The sequence below is a fragment of the Salvelinus namaycush genome, chromosome 17 (genome assembly GCF_016432855.1).
Source record: "Salvelinus namaycush isolate Seneca chromosome 17, SaNama_1.0, whole genome shotgun sequence".
Taxonomy (NCBI): Eukaryota; Metazoa; Chordata; class Actinopteri; order Salmoniformes; family Salmonidae; genus Salvelinus; species Salvelinus namaycush.
In genome coordinates this window covers 21,665,436-21,690,372 of record NC_052323.1, presented here as the reverse complement: position 1 = coordinate 21,690,372, position 24,937 = coordinate 21,665,436, and the positions used below count along the sequence as shown (strand labels likewise).

At 44.1% G+C, this 24,937-nt stretch overlaps 3 protein-coding genes across 3 annotated transcripts; 1 reads left to right on the top strand and 2 right to left on the bottom strand.

The window, feature by feature from the left end:
- Positions 1–34: 34 nt before the first annotated feature.
- On the bottom strand, positions 35–13,392 carry LOC120062148 (myosin-11-like). Its single transcript, XM_039011953.1, has 11 exons — positions 13,192–13,392; positions 11,275–11,523; positions 10,524–10,720; positions 9,570–9,673; positions 9,285–9,372; positions 8,856–9,123; positions 2,809–2,931; positions 2,400–2,535; positions 1,241–2,037; positions 508–780; positions 35–238 (listed from the first exon to the last, which is right to left on the bottom strand). The coding sequence occupies exons 6-11, from the start codon at positions 8,922–8,924 to the stop codon at positions 35–37; spliced, it is 1,602 nt and encodes a 533-aa protein (XP_038867881.1). The 5' UTR covers positions 8,925–9,123; positions 9,285–9,372; positions 9,570–9,673; positions 10,524–10,720; positions 11,275–11,523; positions 13,192–13,392.
- Positions 13,393–15,364: 1,972 nt separating this feature from the next.
- Positions 15,365–18,323, top strand: LOC120062146 (protein RD3-like). The gene is made up of 2 exons (XM_039011952.1): positions 15,365–15,669; positions 17,957–18,323. Exons 1-2 carry the CDS (start codon positions 15,365–15,367, stop codon positions 18,321–18,323), a joined length of 672 nt encoding a protein of 223 aa, XP_038867880.1.
- A 507-nt stretch (positions 18,324–18,830) lies between these two features.
- On the bottom strand, positions 18,831–23,851 carry LOC120062445 (syntaxin-5-like). Its single transcript, XM_039012421.1, has 11 exons — positions 23,763–23,851; positions 22,996–23,232; positions 22,785–22,855; positions 22,042–22,097; positions 21,865–21,935; positions 21,532–21,648; positions 21,358–21,414; positions 21,041–21,125; positions 20,805–20,911; positions 20,606–20,727; positions 18,831–20,485 (listed from the first exon to the last, which is right to left on the bottom strand). Exons 2-11 carry the CDS (start codon positions 23,056–23,058, stop codon positions 20,326–20,328), a joined length of 909 nt encoding a protein of 302 aa, XP_038868349.1. The 5' UTR covers positions 23,059–23,232; positions 23,763–23,851; the 3' UTR covers positions 18,831–20,325.
- Between the last annotated feature and the right edge of the window lie 1,086 nt (positions 23,852–24,937).

The window sequence follows — 24,937 nt, the reverse complement described above, 5'->3', positions numbered from 1 at the left end:
TGAAGTTTGAGTTTCAGTTGTTCGTTATTCTGTTTTAGAGACCGCAGCTCTTCAGCCAGACTGTCTTCTCGACCCTGTCCACTGGTGTACTGTTGTTGGTAGGAGCAGAAGCTTTCTCCAGCTCTACAGTAAGACGTGTATTCTCAGTCCTGGTTAGACTCAGGTCTCTCTGGGACTCTTCAGTAGCTCTCCTGAAGACAGGGCTGTACATGGTGTGTCCGTCACTACGGACGTGTTGCTGTTGGAGCCCAGAAACCTCAGGATGTTCCATCTGCTCCTCAGAACGTGTGACAGTTAAATGGTCCGATTTGAATTTCTCTGTGTTTTCAACTGTCTCTTCACTCCTGCTTGGCTGAGCAGAAGCCTTAGAATCCACCATCTTCGCTGCCTCATATTCAACAGGATGGTTGCTCGGAGTGGTAGTGCTGTGTATTACATAATACAATTCTGTGACACAGTTTTTCTGTGGAGTGGGCAGCTGACTACCCTCATCACCTGCCTGGTTACCTGGCTCTGTCTGGCCACCAGCTTGGCCTGGGTCTGTCTGGCTCGCCCAGCCTCCTTGGCGCTCTCCCCACCCAGATGCTCCACCTCCTGGGCTAGCTCTGAGGCAGAGAGGCCTCCACTCTGGAGCTCCATGGTGGTTTCAGCCTGGTCTGAGGGAGACACACCCCTCTGGGCCTCCACAATGGTCTCTCCCTCACCAATAGGTCTGGAGAGATCTGGAGCTTTGGTCAGAGTTCCGTATTCCTGGATCAGATCAGCTGTTGTTGCTGTTGCCTGGGAGACAACAGTGTTCTGCGGGTTGGTATTCTCACACAGGAGATGGTGCTGGTCTGGAGATGGTAGTAGCTTGTAGTCAGGGACAACGGTGTTGTTGTTGGAGTTAGAGGTGATGTCATGGTGCAGGGTGAGGTGTTTTTATCTACCATGTTCTTCACTTCAAGACGTCCACGGTTCTTCAGTTCCTTCAACTCTCCCTGGAGCTCTTCCAGCTTGACAGTCAGGTCAATCGTTCCTTCTATCCCTTTGTTTTTCAATCTCTTCCTCTCCTCCTCTCCTCCTTTTCACTTTCTCTCTCCTCCCGTTCTACCAAGAGCTCTGTCTTCAACTCAGCCAGCTGCTTTTTTAGCTGGAGGTTCAGCAGCATGCTTTCTGACTCCCTGTCCTCTCTCTCCCTCTCTTTCCTTTCCTCCTTCTCTCCCTCCCCCCTCTCCCTGTCCTCTCTATCTCTCCTGACCTTTATCTCAAGTTCAGCCAGTGTCTCCTTCAACCTCCCTGTCTCTGCTCTCTCTAACTCCCCCCTCCTCTCCTCCTTCTCTCTGGAGGTCTCAGCCTGGGAGGCATGTTTGCAGCTGAGTTGCTTGAGTCTGGTCCGGGCCTCGGCCTCCGCTCTGCGCTGTGTCTCCAGATCCTCCAGTCTCCTTTGTAACTCATCCTTAACGTCCTGCAGCTCTGAACACAGCTCTCGGTTCTCCCTTTGTAGGTCTCCCTCAGCCCCGGTGGTCTGGGCTCGGGGTTTGGAGTGGCTGGACAGGGTCTCGCTCTCGTAGTCTGTGTCGGAGCTAGCGGACCTGCTGAGGTGGGGACTGTGGTCTGTGTCAGAAAGAGAGCTCTGTGTGCTGAGTGAGTTTTTGTCCTTGGTGGACGCATCCTTTCCAGGGATGCAGCCATCTACTACCGACTCTACCTCGTCTTGTCTCTCATTCTCTCGTTTCCTATCCTCCCCTTTCCCCCTTTCTCCAGCCCTCTTTGTTTTGTCAGAGTCTGTGGATCCAAACGGAGTGATGTGCTCTGAGTCGATGCCCTCGCCAGGCTCTCGCTCTGTGGGGTACTTTGCTCTCTGTCCCTCGTTCCCTCTCTCCTCTCGCTCCTCCCTCGCTTGCTCCCCTCTAGCAGGTCTGTTGGTCTGAGCCGAGGATGTACGTGGGGTGGTGTGGCCATGTTGTGGTTGTGAGACCGGGGCAAAGCTCTGTCCGGCAGGGCTAAACGGGACTGGAGCCATTGGAGCAGCAGTGGGTTGGACCGTCTTCTGGTCTGGAAAGAGGAATAGGGAAACAAACAAGAGAAAGAAGAAAGGATCAACCACATGACTTATTATCATTCAAACTGCCATATTAATTCAACAAAATGTTAATCATTTGGATAATCAACCAAATATCCGGGTGTAATACCGCTGAAGGTCAACAGGTGGCAGCAGTAACAAGAATAACAGCTTGTGCAGCTCAAAGGAAATGAGTGACAACAGTGTAGGAATGATGTCACTCTTTTGTTAAGTCAAACACGTCCTGTTCAAATTTCCTAACGTTGAACAGACAACAGCACTGTCTATCGTCTCTAGTCATCAAGGATAAACAACCCATTATCAACAACAGCCCTCTTTCCTCCCGCCTCCTCACCTTCTAGTTCTTTGATGCATCCGAAGGCCTCTGCCAGCTCCTCAGCCAGCTTCTTCACCTCCTCCTCCAGTCCTGTCTCTCTCCTCCTGTTCTGCTCCAGTGTTACATTCAGCCCCTCCCTCTCACACAGTGACTCCTACAGGACAGCAACAGGAGAGAAACAGCACATTCACATGCATGACGTCAATAACTATGTAATAACTATGCAATATCAACTACATAAACAACTTTTAATAACCAACCTATTCTTTATATAACAGCAGACAATTCTACAGCAATAACCTAAGGACTAAATTATTCAGTGACTTCATAATGCGGCCACAGCATAGTTCATGCATAATAGATTGACATGTCCAGACCAAGGACACAAGAGTCTGTCCGTCTGTAGCTCATAATTGTATGTGTATACCGTTAGTTTGGTTTGTGTTTGGGCCTCTTTCTTCTGGCTCTCCTTCAGTTCCCCCTCAGTCCATTTGACTTTCTCTTTCAAAGCATCTATATCCCTCTCCAACGCCTGCTTCTGAAGGGTCACCTGGGAGAGAGACAGGAATATTACTCCATAATGGAGGAAGGAAGTACTCACTAAGGAAAAGGTGGGGACCGGGGAGGACTATGAGAAGATTACATATAAAAGGAAGTTGAAAAATGGACTCTTGAGAAAAGGGAAGGGTGGGAGGGGAGTAGACACGGGAAAGCTAGCCACAGGGAAGTAAACAAACAGGGTCTCTATCTCCCTCTCTATCTAAAGGACAGGTCCTGTCGTAAACAACACATCTCCTGAAAACATCTGTCTGATGAATCAACAGCCATGCCACATGCAGTTACCTGCACAGCAGAGACAGATGGGGAAACTATCAAACCCATCAGATACATATTAAACACGATCAAATCTTTTTTGCTTACATGAGGTAACACTTTGGATACTCCATGCCATGGATAAAAACAACAGATGAATACCCCTACAAATTGATCAACCAATTTGAGGTTAATCAATTTGTGCAATGTCATTGTTGTTGCATGCATGCAGGTCTTAAAGCAACTATTCCCTGTTTATCTCCATGCTGTGAACCCAAAGCCCTGAAGTCACAGACCTTCCAGCTTGGTACGTTTAACTCTCAAAGTGGCCACTTTAAAAGCAACGTGAGAGCATATTAAGAAGCTTATCAGTAATTAAACATGATGTCAATGTGATTTGAGGCAGCTAGCGAAACCATATGTACTGCAGCTCTATTGTGTCCAGTGTCTATTGGAGAGAAAGGAAGAGAATGGACGCTTCCCAAATGGCACCCTATTCCCCATCTGTGGGCCCTGGTCAAAAGTAGTGCACTATAAGGGGAATAGGGTGCGATTTGGGATGAAACCAATGAATGCCTTATCAGATTGAACTAGATTAGATAGTGCATTTGGAAAGTATTCAGACCCCTTGACTTTTTCCACTTTTTTATTTTTTACTTTACAGCCTTGTTCTAAAATGGATTACATTATTTTTTCCCCCTCATCAATCTACACACAATACCCAATAATGACAAAGTACCTTTACATGAGTGGCAAATTTATTAAAGAGAAAAAACTGAAATATCACATTTACATAAGCATTCAGACCCTTTACTCAGTACTTTGTTGAAGCACCTTTGGCTGCTTTGAGTCTTGTTGGGTATGACACAACAAGTTTGGCACACCTGTATTTGGGGAGCTTCTCCCATTCTTCTATGCAGATCCTCTCAAGCTCTGTCAGGTTAGTTGGGGAGCGTCGCTGCACAGCTATTTTCAGGTCTCTCCAGAGATGTTCGATGGGGTTCAAGTCCGGGCTCTGGCTGGGCCACTCAAGGTTATTCAGAGACTTGTTCCGAAGCCATTCCTGCATTGTCTTGGTTGTGTGCTTAGGGTCGTTGTCCTGTTGGAAGGTAAACCTTCGCAACAGTCGGCGGTCCTGAGCGCTCTGGAGCAGGTTTTCATCAAGGATCTCTCTGTACTTTGCTCCGTTCATCTTTCCCTCGATCCTGACTAGTCTCTGACGTTGAAAAACATCCCCACAGCATGATGCTGCCACCACCATGCTTCACCGTAGGGATGGTGCCAGGTTTCCTCCAGACGTGATGCTTAACATTCAGGCCAAAGAGGTCAGAGTTCTTTGGGTGCCTTTTGGCAAACTGCAAGCTGGCTGTCATGTGCCTTTTACTGACGAGTGGCTTCCGTCTGGCCACTCTACTATAAAGAACATTGGGTTCTTGGTCACCTCCCTGACCAAGGCCTTTCTCCCCCGATTGCTCAGTGCTGGGCGGCCAGCTCTAGGAAGAGTCTTGGTGGTTCCAAACTTCTTCCATTTTAAGAATGATGGAGACCACTGTGTTCTTGGAGAACTTCAATGCTGCAGAAATGTTTTGGAAACCCTTCCCCAGATCTGTGCCTCGACAAAATCCTGTCTCGTAGCTCTACGGACAATTCCTTCGACCTCATGGCTTGGTTTTTACTCTGACATGCACTGTCAACTGTGGGACCTTATATAGACAGGTGTGTGCCTTTCCAAATCATGACAAACCAATTGATTTTACCACTAGTGGACTCCAATCAGGTTGTAGAAACATCAAGGATGATCAAGGAAAACAGGATGCACCTGAGCTAAATTTTGAGTCTCATAGCAAAGGGTCTTTTGTTTCTTATTTTTTATAAATTGGCAAACATTTCTAAAAACCTGTTTGTTTTCACTTTCTCATTATGGGGTATTGTGTGTAGGACTGATGAAGACTTTATTTAATCCATTTTAGAATATTTCTGTAACGTAACAAAATGGGGGAAAAGGGAAGGCGTCTGAATACTTTCTGAATGCACTGTATATTACTGAGGTCAGGCCTGTGGTTGATTCATTAGATTGTGGTGACTGACTGGAGGAACTGGAAGTGATTCATTGTTTATCATTCATGAACTAGTGCTTGAAAAGCTAGACATGTGTACAGGTGGGGATGGGAATTATTCTCAGTGTAGAGGTGGGGATGGGAATTATTCTCAGTGTAGAGGTGGGGATGGGAATTATTCTCAGTGTAGAGGTGGGGATGGGAATTATTCTCAGTGTAGAGGTGGGGATGGGAATTATTCTCAGTGTAGAGGTGGGGATGGGAATTATTCTCAGTGTAGAGGTGGGGATGGGAATTATTCTCAGTGTAGAGGTGGGGATGGGAATTATTCTCAGTGTAGAGGTGGGGATGGGAATTATTCTCAGTAAGTATTAAGTAGCACCTGTGAGCCTGGAATAACCAAGCATCTCTTTTACTGTAATGTATAGCCATTTTTAAAATGCACACCAAAAACATCACACCATTCCTTAACCTTCATGCACCTCCACATGCTCTTCCAGCCTCTAGTGTAAATATCCCTCATGCCTCCACCTGCTCCCACCACCCCTCCTTGGATGACAAGGACGACTATGTCAAGATGAGTTGTTTCTCAGATGACAACAGCAGATCAAGTCAAAAGGTTCTGAACACAGTCAGTCACGCCAGTATTACCTTCCCTGTTCAACACTCCACTGGGACAAACCAAGAGGGGAGGAAAAGAAACAGAGTGAGACGGAAAGCAAGAAAGAAAACAAGCTAGGGCAAGAAAGAGAGAGAGGAGTGACATTGGTTCATTGACCTTGAGGGACCTTGGGGGTCTTCCTGGGGGGCATACACTGAGTGTACAAAACATTAAGAAAACCTGCTCTTTCCATGACATAGACTGACCAGGTGAACCCAGAAGAAAGCTATGATCCCTTATTGATGTCACTTGTTAAATCCACTTCAAATCAGTGTATATGATGGGGAGGAGACAGGTTACAGAAGGATTTTTAGCAGCCTCCCGAGTGGCTCAATGGTCTAAGGCAGCGTTTCTTAAAGTATGGGCGTAAGTGTATAATTATTTAATTAATTACTGGAATGTATTTGGCCAAGTCCAACTGCGCTCTCTGCTTAGCAGCGGTCTCTGCTCAGTTTGGCAGCTGCGCGAGAGGTAGAGGTAGATGCCCGTGTGCTTCGCGGTTTACCGGACCCTTTTTCTGCAGTTTTCTTGAAGATCACTCCATCACCCACACGCTGCAGCGCTGTCGTTCAAGCCACTGACCTGTTATTCCCACTCGCCATCACTCACCGCTGTCATGAAATGGACTCATGCTAGCCACCAGTTCTGACTGAGCTCAATCGTCATGAAACGCAAATACAGTGATTACTTTTTGTCTCTTTCATACAAACTTTGAGAAATAACGAGGAGCGCCCACAATGTGTTTTGTGTGGGGAAGTGCTTAGTAATGAGTCTCTCAAAACTAACAAATTAAGAATACGACACGTCCTGACTAAACATCCAGGCACAACATGACGGTAAACCCAGGGAGTTCTTTCAGAACAGGGCAGAATGCTTCAGGAAACAGTGCTTCGTAAGTGGAAAAGTCAGTCAACTAGCAAGGAATTGTTGTCATTTTATAACAGATGATAAGCAGAAATAAGGGAGTACTATCTCTCATAGCAGTAGATGTGAGTTTCTTTCAAACAATCCCCTGGCCTTGTAAATTTACACAGCTAATGGCTAACGTTAGCCAAAGCAAGGTAACTAGCTACTGATAGTGCAACTCTAACAAACAGTACAGAGGAAGATGAAAAATGATCAGGCCCACTGTACATCTTACTGTAGAAATTATTGTTGAAAACCCTTCTAGGTTGGAACTGTTGCTATTAAAATACAAGTCATCATTTTATTCTGAACTGGAATAAACTGATTGAAGCAAGATGCTTTTTGAGGCAAACACTCACAGTTCTGGGTTGCTCATGTGCAGCAGGAAGCTGTTTTCTGCCTGACTGAGAAAGCAGTAGATGTTCTGATCCAGTTTGGCACCACATACCTATATGCAAGTCAGGGTTCTCAAGTACAGAAACAGTGTCAATGCTGAGCATGACCTGTGTTGCACGGTCAAAAACAGATCCCAGAATAGACATGCTTGTTGAAAACTTCAACCAGCCACACACCTCTCATTAGGACTGTGTGTATGTGTGTATTTTCTGGTCTACATCTGTGTGATGTGATCAATCAGTTTATTCCAGTTCAGAATAAAACATGTATTTTAACAGCAACAGTTCCAACCTAGACTTTCTATCAACAATAATTTATACAGTAAGATGTACAGTAGGACTGAATTTATCTGTACTGTTACTTAGTGTTGCACGATCAAAAAGCCTGTGTGTGTGTGTGTTCTGATATACATCTGTGTGGATGTGATCAATCTGTTTATTCCAGTTCAGAATTAAATAAATTATTGTATTTTAACAGCAACAGTTCCAACCTAGACAGGTATGTAAAAGTGTTTTTAAATGGGGAAAAATAAACATGAAAAGATATTTATGGGTATTTCATTGTTATTTATTTGTCTGTATTGCATTTTCTTTAGGCATAAAGGCAATGAAATGTACCGATATTTTCGTATAGATGCATATTTTTCTAAGCTTGGCTCCCAGGAAAACACAGAATTTCTCATTTGGGTTGCAGGCTGAAAAAGTGTAAGAACCCCTGGTCTAAGGCACTGCTTCACAGTGTCACTACAGACCCAGGTTCACAAGTCATGTGAAATCCATTTTAAGCTCATTTCACAGTACATTTGAGCAGTCTTGTCTCCTCTGTTGAGGAACGCAGTGTCTGTACTGAAAGGCCAGTAATTAAATGTATCTGGAGCCATACAGGATGACACAAAGCCCATCACTGCATATAGCTGTCAGCCGACCAGCAGGAAAGACAATGGGGGGTATTCAGGCTAGAACACACTCTCTATGACTCACACCTAAAGCAAACATTGGACTGTGTCTCCCTCTGCCCTCCTGCTGTCAAAGGAAGCTAGCTGTCTTTACTGGTTTAACTTTAACTGCATCCTGCCTGCCCCAAACCAGCACTCAAAAAACTAATATACCCATATTATTGCCCTACTAAGGGAAACAAATACAACCCATATTATTGCCCTACTAAGGGAAACAAATACAACCCATATTATTGCCCTACTAAGGGAAACAAATGCAACCCATATTATTGCCCTACTAAGGGAAACAAATGCAACCCATATTATTGCCCTACTAAGGGAAACAAATGCAACCCATATTATTGCCCTACTAAGGGAAACAAATACAACCCATATTATTGCCCTACTAAGGGAAACAAATACAACCCATATTATTGCCCTACTAAGGGAAACAAATACAACCCATATTATTGCCCTACTAAGGGAAACAAATACAACCCATATTATTGCCCTACTAAGGGAAACAAATCCTCAGATTCTTGGAAATACTAGAGAGAGATTTGAAGCCAGACATCAGAATGTATCAAATATATGATGTTGGGACATACAGTATATGATAAACCAAGGTGCTTGGAGTGGAGTCTGACATCAGAACACATGACTGAACTGGCAATAAGTGATAACAAAGGTGACAAAGTGACACGTACTGTCTGTCTCTCTCCTGAGGTCCTCCACCATCCCACAACCCCCAGCATCCTGTCCTCGTCTGATGACATTGCTGGAGGGGAGAGAGGGAGATGGAGGAGGAGCGAGTCGTTCCCTGGTGGAAGGCTTTTGGTCGTCCCGTTCCCACGGAAACACAGCCGAGGGAGTGGAGGAGTCTGATTGGTGGGACGGACGCCGGTGGGGCGTGCCCTTGGCTTGTTGTTGTGGGGGCGTGGGCGAGACGCCAGGGTCTGAGAACTTGAGCTGTTGCTGAAGGTGGGATGGAAAAAGAGGAATGAAAACGAGTACAGCTACAACACTGGGTTATAGAACCGGGAACACATATGGTAGGATGACAGAGAATACAGTGTGGTCAGAACATGTGTGGCTGGTTGTACTGAGAAGGCCTCAGTTTTAGGTATTGAACTCACTCTGACGTTTAGTGCTTTATTGTCCCCCTCGCCGCCGCTGTATCCCCCTCGCCGCCGCTGTATCCCTGCCTTTCCTCCTGTCTCCCACCTGCAGGACCATTCATAGTTCATTTACTCAGCAACACTCAGACTCAGCTAAGAAAGAGCTCTCCTGACTGAGGACCAAAGGGAGAGAAGTCTAGGAGTCCCATGGGAGAAAATATAAGGAAGATAGCAAGAGAGAGAGCGAGGGAGAAAAAGGGTGGTGTAGGAGGAAATCAAGCGAGTGAGAAGAGTGTGCTGTACCATTGTGGTCCCGTGGTGATGTCATACTCCAGCATGGGGTGGAAAACAACATGGATTCTCCAGAGCTTCTAGTGTTCTGTAACTTCTCTAGATCCGCCTCCAACCTGGGAGAGAGAGAGAAGAGAAAAGAGGCAGAAGGAGAGAGAGAACATATGAAACTAAGAACAGGGTTTTTTCTGGATAAAATGTTTTCTGTTTTAAATCAATTTTGCCATGTGGCAGAGATAAAGATTTGCAGTTTTAAAGCAAATTTCCTGCAATTCTACACATCTTGCTATGGCTTATGCTATCTGAGTAACTCAAACATAACAAAATCAATGGCCATGACAAAAATATTTCTGATTAAATAATTGAAATTTTGAATTCTCCCTGACTAGCTTTTATTTTGGTGATTGTTAGTTGTCAAAGTTTATACTATTTAAAAATGTATAGGTCCATTATCTTTTCTACATACTTTATATCTGGTTTTAGTCTGAAGTTTACACTGAAAACTTTTTTCCATCCCAATATTTGTATTTTTGGATCCTAGGCCTACTTGTTGTATGAATTTGGGATCTATCGTCCCACAACTGTAGAAGAGTCTGTTTGGAATAGGCTAGTTCTTTCTCAACAAGCTGACCAAATGAATAGGTAGCCTAAACTTTGCTACTATAGTAGATTGAGATAGGCTAGTGATTTTGCTGTTCGTTACTCATCTTGTTGCTGAGGAAAAGTAAATGTGGACAGTTATTCTAACATGTTCAAAGTGCACATCAGAATTCAGTAAGAAGGACCGCACATCATTGCATCCTCGACTTGCATGTTCTGTTAATATGAATTACCATATTATAACCCTTATTTCTGTCATTCAGAGCACTGTGGGTGGAAGCCCTAATCAGGTTACTGGACCCAATGCATATGGTTCCAGTAAATTAAAATGTTGTATGTCAAATGTCCATAGCTGCTGCTACTCACCTTTTGACCTCCTTTTCGAGGGTGTGTGTGAGGGTTCGTGCCGAGCCCAGCTGTCCCTCCAGTGAACACACCTGGGCCTGTTTCACTTGGAGATCCTGAGAGAGACGCTCCCGCACACAGACACCTGCATGCGCCTCCTCACGAGCCACCTGTAACTCCCTCTGTACACACTGCAGCTCCCTGCGCACCTCCTCATACTGAAGAAGAGAGAGGAGAGGTAGAGAGCAGATGGGCAGACGGAGAGGAGGGGAGAGAAGAGGTAGAGGAGATGGGCAGAAGGAGAGAGGAGGAGAAAGGAAAGGAGAGAGAGGAGAGAGAGAGGTAAAGGAGATTGGCAGAGGGAGAGAAGAGGCAAGGGGGAAGAGCAAACAGAGAGAGGGTAGATATCAGCTCAATAATGTCAGGAAACCAGGAAATAACAATTTAAAGAATACCAGGAAAAACACAATTTACTTCCTGACATAGTAGTAGTACACACTAGTCTGGGTGCCAGTCTGTTTTTGCTTTAACCAACTTGGCATGACAACAACATAGCAATTGGCTAAAAGCAACAACAGACAGGTGTTTAGGCTACAGCATGAGAGGGAAAGCATGTTAAGAGTATTAAACCAGCTGAGCAAAGTGCTGCATTGTTATTGTTGTTTTATAGCTCAATATCCTATCTCTACAGTAATAATCTCCTAACTCAGATGACAACTTTGTCTACCTCGTGAACTGAACACAATACGTTAACTTAACATAGGTCTCGTACCTTGACAGTCTGTTGAGGGAGGTCTGTGTGCTGTCCAGCTGCAGGTGTTTCTGCTGTCTCTCTCTGTTCAGCCTCTCCTGCTGGACCTGCAGCTCCTTGACCTTCTGCAGGGCCCGGCCAGACAGGCCCACTGTCCAGTCCTCCTCTGCCCAGCTCATCCCCTCCCGATCAGGGTAGATCTCTCAGACACCAGGGTTGGTACACTGGAGAACCAGCCTGGTAAGACCGATACGCCCCAGGAAGTTAAGGCTGGAACAGAAAGAGACAGTGATGCTGAATCAAGTAGAGAAAAATAGGAAGAAGAAGAAACATCTGAACATGCTTCAATCCATCTTGCAGCTTGCCTTAGTTTGAACCGTGTAACCAAGCTTGTCAGTTTCCACCAGCACATTAACACAACACAGACAGCCTTCTTCAGGGACAAGCCACTTTTCAGGAGGCATGCTGGATTCAAATCCAACTTAAATGAGTGTTTAGTCTTATGTTTATTCTTCTACACAACACTGTGTGCATGTTTTCACTTTTGGAGGAGCCTAAGGTTGAGACAGCTCATCTGGCTTATAGCCATGACAATAACACAAGCACAGAGGCACTGAGGTACACAGAGACGGTTTTAGCCGAGGGCAGACGAGAAGAATGAAGAAAATCATGATTGAGGATCATGATCTAACCCAGAGTTCTCCAAACTCAGCCCTGGGGAATCCAAGGGGTGCACATTTTGTTTTTTGCCTTAGCACTACACAGCTGATTCAACTAATCATCAAGCTTTGATCATTTGAATCAGCTGTGTAGTGTTAAGGAAAAAAACTAAATGTGCACAGTTTGGGAAACTCTGATCTAAGCGAACCCATCAAGGCTCAATCAAATCAAATCAAATTCATTTGCATCAAGTCCCTCCATGCAAAGGTGTGTAGCTATGCACCCTGCTGCCACCATGCTGTAACTGCAGCTCAGGCTACAAATCGATAGGTAAAGATCGCATCCCAAATGGCACCCTATTCCCTATTTAGAGTAATACTTTTGACCTGGGAAACAAAGTACTGCACTATAATAGGGTGCCATTTGGGGGACATCCAGAGAGAAAGCACAATGAATTTCCTGCTTGTCATTACCCAATGGTTATGTCAATGTTTGCATAGAGTTTGTCTGTAAAGAATGAGTAAATTAAACGCCACGTAAATAAAAGATGCTGGGTTGAACTGAACTGACAACAGGTCAGAGAGTAGAACGGTATAATCCTACACAATGACGACATGACAGTCACCTGCACTGACAGTGATAATGTTGAGAATGGCAATGTATGGCTGGCACTGCAATAATATTGTTTCAGTCTTTCTCTAGTGTGACAACAATCACATTGTGGTTAGAATGAAAGGTATGCCAAGTAACATGCTGCTTTTAAACCTTCCTTCATGCTAGGTAGAGGCCATAGTGCAATTCACAGCTCAAAGTTCAAAACTGTTTACAGTATTTAGCTACAACTGATCATAGCAACAAAGTTCCTTGGAAATACTGCATGACAATAAATAATAACGTGTTTAGGAGAAAGCAACGTCCCTCAGACGAACAAGTCAGGAAAATATTTAGAATCGGTCTCTAGCCAGGATTGTCACGCTTGTCTTCAACCACCACTTGGATGAAATCAGGACTGTGGAGTAAAACAGTATTGTTGTCTGTTTGATTCACTGAAACACACCATGCAACACTCAATGGCATTGTTTTGAATATTCAAATAGTAACGTTAGCTAGCTAGTATCAACTTATATTTACTTTAGCTAGATATGTAATGACAGTAGAAAGAAACTAAAGGACGTTAGCCACCTAGACAGTATTGACAATTCGACACTGGATTATTTTGCCAGCCAACTAGTTAGTTATCCAACCCAGACTAACCATTAGACCGGTAGGATGAGTTACCATTTATGTCCAGATCCAGTTTATACTGATGTAAAATCCAAATGCTCCAACGCGACAACTTCAGATCCACTCAGATTTGTTCATTCACAGGTGGCAGAATATAGGTTTAATGGAAGTATTTCTGCAGCAGCGTGACTGGTGATGGCTTCAAAATCTACTAGCGTTTCAACTCAACAACTGCATGCTAAAAAAAACGCGAGTCTCGTGCAGCCCAAGCCAACAAAAAACGATTTGACACGAGGCGGCGGTCAGTAACGTGTGGTCAGAATGGAGGAGGAAATGAACCTCTTTGATGACACCTAGCGATGAAAGATTGTACTGTATGATGAAACTATAAATAGAGAGAAAGCTTTTCAAGAGGGGGTCTTAAGCTTTTCTTTAGTCTTCGACCACAAGTTATTCTATTATCAATCATTTCAGACATTATACTCGTTGCAGAAAATATAAAGAGATCCTTCATTATCTCTTGATACAAATTCTGTCCATGTTATGTCCATATTGTAATATTAGGCCCACTGACTGGTTTGTGAAACAGATACATATTGATAAATTGCCAAGGTCAAGGACAACACATTTTTGAACATTTGATATGAAAACACAAGCATCTGAAATAAATGTTCAGACTATAACGATCATGTTCCGATTACATAACATGAGTGTGTCATCCAGTATATGCCATCTGAGTGACGCTCCCCCCTACCCCCATCCACCCACCCATCCAACTCAGTCTCTCTCATTAGTAGGCTACAACAAACTCATCCACCTGCCGTCACTCTCTCTTACTCACTCTCTCTTTCTCTCTCTTCCTCTCTCTGTCCCCCCCTTTTTTCTCTCTTTCGTTCTCTCTCCTTTTCTGTTTCTTTCTCACTCCCTCTTTTAGCTCTCTCTCTCTCTATATATATATATATATGGGGACGTGGTTACTTCTCTAACCCCCCTTGGTTTCCACACCACTCAGCATTGAGGCGGCTTTACCTCATGCGCAGACCTAATCTCAGATTATGCTCAAATCCAGACGACGATACCTGGAACTGCATCGGAGTTATTAGGATGAGTTATTAGTATGAGTTATTAGGACGATGATCATGATCTAAATATAATAGTTTTTGATGTTACTATTTTGTCACTAATGAGGTAGTTTTCCTATATGTGCCTAGGTCTGCCAGGAAGAGTGTAAATACCTTGCCAATGTCACACTCAGCTCACTATGGGTCTAGGGGTTCTATACATATTTATCTGGGGTTTATCATTTCAACTTAATCAAATGCAAGTATCATTGACAAAACCCACACCATTCCTTTACCAACCAGCATCCAAGTAGAGTCATTAATCGGGATTCCTCGTTGAAGATATTGCTTGTGTTTTACTGTATATTTTAGGTCCAGTGTCTCTGTTTTTATTCACAGATGACATAACAAAACTGCTGTGACCCCCCCTGCTGCTACGCTGCTCTAGTTGGCTGACTGGATATGTACAGACTGACACATGTCTAGCAACACCTCCATGTATGCTTATGAGGTTAGTCCTGTTGTGAGGTAAAATACCTGTCAATCACTCTGTATATTAATACAGGATTACATTCATTGTCAATCCCGAACAAACACACATGCCTATTTGCCACGGACCTTCGAGGTAGCAAGGTGGTCAGTTAGGAGTGTGTAGCAGTGTGAAAGAGTTTCGATTTTTAGATTTTCTTTTGAACAATTCATTTCTTCCAGCTGCATACCAAAGACAACAGAAACATATTTTTTATACTGTGAAATTATGTCATTGTCTGCTTATTGATAAGAGGATTTGTAACAAACAAAGAGACTATTCAATAATTGACTCATAGAATTTTGTAAAGGTAAGCTATCAAACTTTTGTTTGACTACAGGTAAATGTACTTTTACATTGTGTCTTGAAAAGGGCAGGACATCTTAAGACAAAAATACAGTGTTGCAGTGATTCTAATTACCTGTAGTTGCAGTTCTCTCAATCAAGTATCATATCCCCAGGTATGTTTCTCTACCTAATGAAGCACTTATCTGATTAAGATTTAAGAACAAATTTAAACAATTAAGATCCATAAAACATTTACTTTACGCGTTTTTTCTATTAATATCCTGTATCGTATAGCATGAATTTGCAGCATGAAAACAGTTTCAAGAACTTGTATTGGTCCCATTCCTAGATGTTCCCCTGGTCAGCAGTTTTTTCTCTGGAGCCGAAGGTGCCTGGACAGCGTACGGCAGAAGAACTAGTCACCAATACTCTGATGCTGGAGCTGGGTGCCATGGTGAAGCGCACTGAACGTATCCGCCTGGAGAGGGTGACACAAGAGGGCCGGCGCCGACGCAGCTCCTCCTCTGCTGACTACAGATGGCTGGCCACTGCCCCCACCCACCAACCCTACGAGCTGACCCCCCGAGACCTGATAGAACTGCAGGACCTGTGTGCCAGGGTGCCACCATCTCAGTGTGGCCCTGTCATTGTCAGGTGGGACTTCGTACCTTATTAGTGTCAGAGAGGTGTATGTACACTACACATCAAATGTTATTTGTCACATGCGCCAAATACAACAGGTGTAGACCTTACAGTGAAACGCTTACTTACCAGCCCTAAACCAACAATGCAGTTTTAAGAAAATAAGTATTTAAAATAAACTGAAGTAAAAAAGAAAGAAAGAAAAAGAAAGAAAAATAGAAAATAGCAAATAATTGAGCAACAATAAAATAACAGTAGTGAGGCTATATACAGGTGGTACCGGTACAGAGTCAATGTGCGAGGGCATCGGTTAGTCGAGGTAATTGAGGTAATATGTACATGTAGGTAGAAGTAAAGTGACTATGCATCGATAATAGAGAGTAGCAGCAGCGTACAAATGGGGGTGGGGAGGTTCAATGCAAATAGTCCGGGTAGCCATTTGATTAGCTGTTCAGGAGTCTTTTGGCTTGGGGGTAGAAGCTGTTTAGAAACCTTTTGGACCTAGACTTGGTGCTCCGGTACCGCTTGCCGTGTGGTAGCAGAGAGAACAGTCTATGACTAGGGTGGCTGGAGTATTTGACCATTTTTAGGGCCTTCCTCTGACACCGCCTGGTATAGAGGTCCTGGATGGCAGGAAGCTTAGCCCAAGTGATGTACAGGGCCGTACGCACTACCCTATATAGTGCCTTGCGGTCGGAGGCCGAGCAGTTGCCATACCAGGTGGTGATGCAACCAGTCTGGATGCTCTCGATGGTGCATCTGTAGAACTTTTTGAGGATCTGAGGACCAATGCCAAATCTTTTCAGTCTTCTGAGGGGGAATAGGCGTTGTCGTGCCCTCTTCACGACTGTCTTGGTGTGTTATTTTGTTAGTTTGTTGGTGATGTTGACACCAAGGAACTTGAAGCTCTCAATCTGCTCCACTACAGCCCCGTCGATGAGAATGGGGACGTGCTCGGTCCTCCTTTTCCTGTAGTCCACAATCATCTACTTTGTCTTGATCACATTGAAGGAGAGGTTGTTATCCTGGCACCACACTGCCAGGTTTCTGACCTCCTCCCTATAGGCTGTCTCATCGTTGTCGGTGATCAGGCCTACCATTGTTGTGTCGTCAGCAAACTTAATGATGGTGTTGCAGTCGTGCTTGGCCATGCAGTCATGGGTGAACAGGGAGTACAGGAGGGGACTGAGCACGCACCCCTGAGGGGCCCCCGTGTTGAGGATCAGCGTGGCGGTTGCTTTGTTACCTACCCTTACCACCTGGGGCGGCCCGTCAGGAAGTCCAGGATCCAGTTGCAGAGGGAGGTGTTTAGTCCCAGGGTCCTTAGCTTAGTGATGAGCTTTGAGGGCACTATGGTGTTGAACGCTGAGCTGTAGTCAATGAATAGAATTCTCACATAGGTGTTCCTTTTGTCCAGGTGGGAAAGAGCAGTGTGGAGTGCGATAGAGATTGCATCATCTGTGGATCTGTTGGGGCAGTATGCAAATTGGAGTGGGTCTAGGGTTTCTGGGATAATGGTGTTGATGTGAGCCATGACCAGCCTTTCAAAGCACTTCATGGCTACAGACGTGAGTGCTGCTGGTCGGTAGTCATTTAGGCAGGTTACCTTGGTGTTCTTGGGCACAGGGACTATGGTGGTCTGCTTAAAACATGTTGGTATTACAGACTTGATCAGGAACAGGTTGAAAATGTCAGTGAAGACACTTGTCAGTTGGCCAGCGCATGCTCAGAGTACACGTCCTGGTAATCCGTCTGGCCCCGCGGCCTTGTGAATGTTGACCTGTTTAAAGGTCTTACTAACATCGGCTACGGAGAGCGTGATCACACAGTTGTCCGGAACAGCTGATGCTCTCATGCATGTTTCAGTGTTATTTGCCTCAAAGCGAGTATAGAAGTTATTTAGCTCATCTGGTAGGCTTGTATCACTGGGCAGCTCATGGCTGTGCTTCCCTTTGTAGTTCGTAATTGTTTGCAAGCCCTGCAACATCCGACGAGCATCGGAGCCGGTGTAGTAAGATTAAATCTTAGTCCTGTAGACGCTTTGCCTGTTTGATGATTCATCGGAGGGCATAGCGGGATCAATGCCATACTTCTCAATGCCATGGGAAGAATCCCGGAACATATTCCAGTCTGTGCTAGAAAAACAGTCCTGTAGTTCAACATCTGCGTCTTCTGTCCACTTATCCTGAATGTCTCAGGTAGATAATGGAGATGGATTAATGATCATTCTCAACAGGTCCACCTTTATCTCTCTATCAACATCAAACAAACTCCTTTTTTACCTTTGTCCTCTCCCCAGGTTCAGGAATCTGGTGACAAAGACAGAGCCGGAAGTTTACGAGGTGGCTCGTCTGTTCCGCACGGTTCTACGTGACTGTGTGGAGGGAGAAGAGGAGAACGAGGAGATGAGGACGAGGTCAGCCGGCTATGACAAACAACGCAGCAAGAGCCTCTCCTTTGTAACCTTCCGCTCCAAGTTCCGCCCCGCAACCTTCAGGGGCGTGGGCCTGGGTGGGTCGCGCGGCAACCTGCAGGAGGAGTCAAACTGGTACGAGGAAGAGGTGGAGGAGCAGGAGGGAGCAGCGAATGTGGCGAGAGCGGCCAGGAAGTGGAGGAGCATGAGCATGCCTGATATCACCCCCATCGAACAGAGTGCACTTGGCTGAGAGAGGGAGGGACAACTGCTGATGTAAAAAGGGCTTTATAGAATACATCTGATTGATTGAGGAAGGGAGGAATGGGACAAAGAAAGGAATGTCGAGAAAAGAGAAAGTCAAATATGTCTCAAGATGAGACATGCAACATGGACAGCTCACACCTCAGCAGATTTCCACTGACTCTTTAGACAAAAAGATGCAGCTATATAAAACATATACTAGAGTAGAAATGCAAGCTTAGCCAGCAGATGTATGCCATAATATTTCTAACATTGTTTTTATTGTGAATTACATTTTCTGAATGTGTTAACACTTGAAATGCATGCAAAATTAACTAGATTTTGAATGCATAAAATAAAACCTTATTTTTCAACAGATCCTTGATGAGTTTGTGTGTGGATTCAATACAGTGGGTCCATTACTACTGTTCCAGTCCTTTGGTTGTGATGGTTACTCTAAGTTAATTCTATTAACCTTCTATTATACTCTTACTCAGTAAAGAATTAGAGTCCTTTGTACTTCCCCATAGTTATTTTTAATATGCACTTATTTCCAATACATTAGCACTTTATACACTGTAGAAGTCAAGGCATTTGGCAAAAAAAGGGAAGAAATAGGTGTTTTCTTATTAACAAAATTCTGGTTGTTAAATAATCGCCTGTACATAAACGTCTGTCCTCAGAGACGTCTGTCCTCAGAGATAGAGAGGAAATGAAGAGGACAGTCTCCAATAAAGCAGTAAGGCCCAAACTGACCAGTTGCAGAGAAGTTTGGTAGAGAAAGTCACTTCACTAGTGTACATTCAGCACATCATACCCAGTCATAACCATCAACATGTCAACTGTTAATAACAGCTGTTATAACCTGTTAATAAGGGTTTCTCAAGCGACAATACAAAGTAATGACATATGGTGCCATTTGAGACCCATCCTATTCCCTATTTAGTGCACTACTTTTGTCCAAGGCCCATAAAGCTCTGATCAAAGTAGTGCACTGTATAGGAAGTGGCATTTGGGACACACAACAGGTAACAGTATTCAAACTGACCCCAGCTGACTTGCTGGCAGGTAAACCAGATCATCTAAACTGTTAATTCTGCAATAGCAGAGTTATGTAACTTGTTATAAACTGTTTGGGTCTGACTCGTCACATTGTGTTTATGATTGGATCTATGAAGGGAATGTCCTCTTCAGTTTAAACCAACTTTAACCCTCCCGTACTTCATAAAACAGCTCCTACCACAGGTGTCTTGTCACATTTCTTTGAAATTGAAAGTACCCATTTGGCAAATAAGGAAGATTGAAAGCCCCCCAACAAAACAAAAACTGTTTTCACTCATGCGTGGTGTGAATGATAGAGCGAGAAGTTCTTAAAGTCCCTCTCTTTAATAAGAGGATAATAATGAGGAACAAAAACTAGAATACATAATTACAATATGAGAAAGAAAACTCCAGTATTTTGTGTGCTCACAGAAAGGAAGTTAATGAGTAAGCCCTTCCTGTCTTACCACCAATCAACACTACGAGGAATAGAATAAAATTTACCAAAAACCAACACTAGTTTGCAGAATCAAACCATTAAATAGCAATTTTTGATTAAATGTTTTATGATGATTTAGTCTCTAAAGTAACAAAGAACAGAATGACAAGAATTCTGGTCATATTCTGGTCAAGTGTTTCGATACCATATCCTTTTCATTACAGGTATTTCATTCATCTCTGTGGGGGGAGAACTACTGTAATTTGTTGGTCTACTGGACCTCAAGTCCCAAACCATCCAATAACACTCCATTCCCACTGCCCCGTTGCTGTGGTAACCCCTCATCTCAGTCCAAGCTTTCCCATTGTCTTATTTCAGACAGCATGACCCCGCCGGAACTATTGCTCGACTACTGTTTTATAGGAGTGACAACCTATCAGAAGAGACACTAGGAGTGACACAACCTCAGACTTCCCCCCCCCCTTCCTTCTCTTCTTCATGATTCCCTTCTTTCTCTGTCGTTTCTCCCTGCTCAGGCGAGGAAGACCACAAAGACGATGAAGAAGACGATGAGGACGAGGAAAATCTTGACCATAAGCCAGCGGTTGGAGGACACAGACTGGAAGTACTTTAGGATCTCTGTGTGAGCCATGTCCACGTTGAGCTGAGTGTCCTCCACGTTAGCATCAATCCTACAGGGAAGGACAGGAACATACACATAGGGCTTTAGAGAAAGATCTGGCAGTGCTCAAGCATCTCAAAGTTCCTCCTCTGTTCTTCCTTCCCTCCTCCCCCACGTCTCCCTCCCTCACCTCTGTACTGTCTCCTCCTGCTCCTTCACCATGTGAGCCAGCTGCTGGAAGATGGAGCCCAGCTCTACGATGGTGCTCTCTATGTTCTGCATGGTGTCTGCACGGCTCTGGATGTACGAGTCCTGCACCACAGAGAAACAACATTATACTAACACAATGACGCACACACACAATACAGGTGATAATGAATTGTTTGTACCTGCTCATCAATGAGCTGGAGCTGTAGAGGGTTAGACTGGTTGTCCATGTCGATGGCCACCTCACTCCCCATGCTCCTGGACTCATCCTGCATCAACACTGAACTCTCTGGCAGAGGAGATAGTCAGTTGATAGAAAATAAAAGTTCTGTGATTGAAATTCCAAGAGACATTTATGAAGCCATCTGGTGTAGGAATGAGAGGCTGAAGGTGAGATAAACATGGTGTTGTATCTTACTGAAGTTGTTGGCGAGGAGAGGAGAAGAAGAGGAGACAGGAGGCTGAGAGAACTGTTCTCTTCTGCTCTTCTGCTGTTTCAGGTTCTAGAGACAGAGGGACAGAGAGTGTAATGTTTACTGTACATTTTTATTGTTTATTATCTACTTCACTTGCTTTGGCAATGTTAACATATGTTTCCCATGCCAATAAAGCCCTTCAATTAAATTAAAAGAGAACGAAAGAGAATGAGAACGATAAACGCAACCTAGCGTTATTAGAATTCTTGAGGTTCAATGGTAGAAAGTTCCAGGGGCTGGAAGTTCCAGTGAATCTTACCTCTGTTCTTACTTCTAGAACCGACTTGAAGTCATTGGACATAGATGCCAGTTTGGACTGCAAAAAACAAAAACCTGGTTGTTGATTATTAAAGCCTCAGGTTTCATATGGCTACATCATTTTACTCATCCACATCAGTTACATAATGCAGTAGAGAGGCACTGGCAGTCAGACCTGCAGGGAGACAACGATGGTGTTGGAATGGGTCTGGATGTGTCTGCCGCTGGGAGCTCCACGTGAACGAATCAGATCCTGCAGCTGGGCTATCTGCTTGTTCAGGCTGTTAATGTCCTGAGAGGGGAATGGGGGAGACATACAGAAGAGAGTCATACAGGGCACAGCAGAGTTACAGACTGCGCCCACTAAAACAGCCAAGTTTGCCTCTTGACTAGAGATTCCACCTGACTGACTGGTCATCATGTTTGCCATTTATAGTTAATGACGAGAGACAGCCGACTGATTTCATGGTATCTGTGTCAATGCAAAAAATAAATAAATACATCTCACCTGCTTGATGATGTAGGTTAACTCTTCAATCTCCACTGCCTTGTCATCAAATAGAGATTTTCTTTTAGCCACTGAAAAAGGTCAAAACAGTCATATATCCAGAACCTTGACAAAACAAGTTACTCAAAATTGTTATTCATGAGAAATGTTAAAACATAAATATTGCCATATACTTACATATAGTGAGTTTCTCTAGTTTAGCAAACGTATTACTCAAGTCTTTTCCTATTCTCCTGGAGGGATTCAAAACAACAGGAGATTGGCATCAGTCATAGGCCAAAACATGAAAACAGTGAAAGGAATCTGCTAACGCATGTACATAGCTGCATGAAGGTGCAGGTACTTTACCCTGCACCTTAGAGACTTCTGCCCTATGTACATAGTCATGGAACACATACTGTTTTACCCACTTCATATGTATATACTGTATTCTAGTCAAGGCTCATCCTATATAACTACTGCTGTTGACACTTTTTCTATTCATATGCTGCCCATACACACCATTGTATTCATAAATATATATTTATATTCCGGAATCTGACCTTGGTCGTTCTGATATTTCTTATTTTTGAGATTTGTGTGTTTTGTATTGTTAGGTATTACTGCACTGTTGGAGCTAGAAACATAAGCATTTCACTGGACCTGCTATAACATCTGCTAAATATGTGTATGCAACCAATACAATTTGATTTGTAAGGTAAGATAACCGAAAAGAACAGACTGCATTCCAAAGAGATCACACTGAGCTACAATGTGATCACATCACCATGGAGAAACTAACAGCAACAACTGGCTATTTACTAAACTTCAAATCAGACAAGTGTCAGCGACACCTCTGAGAAAATGGGTTGTGCACTGTAAATGAGTTGGCTGGCTCTTTGGGTGAGATTGGTGGCAGTGGCACTGGTAGTTGGACTCACTTGGCCATGAGGGTGAAGTCACTGCGTTGCTTGAGCGCACTGAGGGCCGGCTTGGTGGGCTGAACACCATTCTGCAGAACGAGAGAGAAGCATGAAAATAGTGATCATTGTTCCTGATTACATGAGGGAAAATGCATAAGAAACTATCTCCAGGCCTTGATCATTTGAATACTTCAACATCACTGCCCTTGGGTCTCCCATACCTACATACCTGTCTGGTCTGTAGGGATTTGCAAGCGGACTGAAACTCATTGGTGCGATCCCTGCACGTCATCCTGGAGCAGGTATATCACCAGGAAGGGTCTGAACGATCTTGGTAGTGTCCTGGAGACGGTCCGTGCTCCGTGGAAACAGTCGCTACACCTCCTGACGTCAATTCCTAACAACGAGGCGTCGATCCGTGTCCATTGATGCTCACATATACATTCTCAATGTACACACATCTGTACTGATAGGGGGAACAGAAACAAATTAATTCAAGTAAAGTGACATTTTGCTAGGTGGTCACCGATGCCCCGCGCTGCCTAAATAACTTAATTATCTAGCTAGATATTTACCAATACTACGTCTCGGTTTCACCAACAAATCTGAGCGTAGCCAGTTTATTTAGCAATTCAGCTTGCCCCCCACATAATAGCTAGCTAGTAGCAAGTTAGCAAACGTTAGCATAGCCAACATTACCACTGAAACTGAAACAGAAACGTTACCAGACACTAGCATGACAGTGATACAATATCAAATTATTGCTAACCTTAGCTAGAAAAAAACGTGTCATTTACATGTTCTTAGGCATTGAGCTATTTCGTTACTCCAAGCTAACGTTATTTAAAGACTCCATCACAGCTGATGATGTTTTGCTAACCCTAAGCGACGTGGCTTGAATGTTTTGTTTGAAGAACGAACACTTTCTCTCATAACCACTCAAATCAAACGTATATATCTAGTTTTACTCGATAAACGTTATAAAATTCAACTTACTATTAGTGAACTTCCACAAGACTTCACAGATATTTCGATGTTTTTAGCAAGCCGTCTGATGGAATGAAAGTTTGAATCCGGGTCATTTCCGGATGCTGACGTCATTGCCACGTCCACCACTGCTTGAGCCCCAGCCAAAATACACCACCAGATGTCGCCATATGTTGTGTTTTGTAAACAGATATGTCAACTAATGCAGTATTCAAGCCAACTTGCTGTTTGTTATCGTTTCTTCTAGGTTTAAAGGCGGTTGACATACAATACATGTTGCGTTACTGCCACCGAGTAGACTGGGGTATAAAATCCCTTATACTTGGCTTGGAAAAGGAAAACATTTTAATCATAAACAAATACCTTACCATCTAACCCACCCAATTCCCCTACTTAAACCTATCTCCTCCTACCTCAGGCCAAGGGCCTGGAAGAACGGGAAACCACAACTCTACACCCTGTAACTCTTCTGATGTCCAGTTTCAACTGTTCTGCCTGCGGCTATGGAACCCTGACCTGTTCACCGGATGTGCTACCTGTCCCAGACCTGCTGTTTTCAACTCTCTAGAGACAGCAGGAGCGGTAGAGATACTCTCAATGATTGGCTATGAAAAGCCAACTGATATTTACTCCTGAGGTGCTGACTTGTTGTACCCTCGACAACTACTGTGATTATTATTATTTGACCATGCTGGTCATTTATGAACATTTGAACATCTTGGCCATGTTCTATTATAATCTCCACCCGGCACAGCCAGAAGAGGACTGGCCACCCCTCATAGCCTGGTTCCTCTCTAGGTTTCTTCCTAGGTTTTGGCCTTTCTAGGGAGTTTTTCCTAGCCACTGTGCTTCTACACCTGCATTGCTTGCTGTTTGGGGTTTTAGGCTGGGTTTCTGTACAGCACTTTGAGATATCAGCTGATGTACGAAGGGCTATATAAATAAATTTGATGTTCACCTTCCAACATGACAACAACCCTAGGCACACAGCCAAGACAATGCAGGAGTGGCTTCAAGACAAGTCTCTGAATGTCCTTGAGTGGCCGAGCCAGAACCCAGACTTGAACCCATTCGAACATCTCTGGAGAGACCTGACAATAGCTGTGCAGCGACGCTCCCCATCTAACCCGACAGAGCTGGAGAGGATCTGCAGAGAAGAATGGGAGAAACTCCCCAAACACAGG

Coding starts and splice junctions, on each gene's coding strand:
- LOC120062148 (XM_039011953.1), bottom strand. CDS start 8,924: ATGTCATCAGACGAGGACAGGATGCTGGGGGTTGTGGGATGGTGGAGG. Junction 2,536..2,808: donor AAACACAAACCAAACTAACG/GTATACACATAC, acceptor GCTGTCCTGTAG/GAGTCACTGTGTGAGAGGGA. Junction 2,038..2,399: donor ATGCATCAAAGAACTAGAAG/GTGAGGAGGCGG, acceptor TCCTCTTTCCAG/ACCAGAAGACGGTCCAACCC.
- LOC120062146 (XM_039011952.1), top strand. CDS start 15,365: ATGTTCCCCTGGTCAGCAGTTTTTTCTCTGGAGCCGAAGGTGCCTGGA. Junction 15,670..17,956: donor TGTGGCCCTGTCATTGTCAG/GTGGGACTTCGT, acceptor TCCTCTCCCCAG/GTTCAGGAATCTGGTGACAA.
- LOC120062445 (XM_039012421.1), bottom strand. CDS start 23,058: ATGACGTGCAGGGATCGCACCAATGAGTTTCAGTCCGCTTGCAAATCC. Junction 21,126..21,357: donor TTCTAGAAGTAAGAACAGAG/GTAAGATTCACT, acceptor CTCTGTCTCTAG/AACCTGAAACAGCAGAAGAG. Junction 20,486..20,605: donor CAGGAGGAGACAGTACAGAG/GTGAGGGAGGGA, acceptor CCTTCCCTGTAG/GATTGATGCTAACGTGGAGG.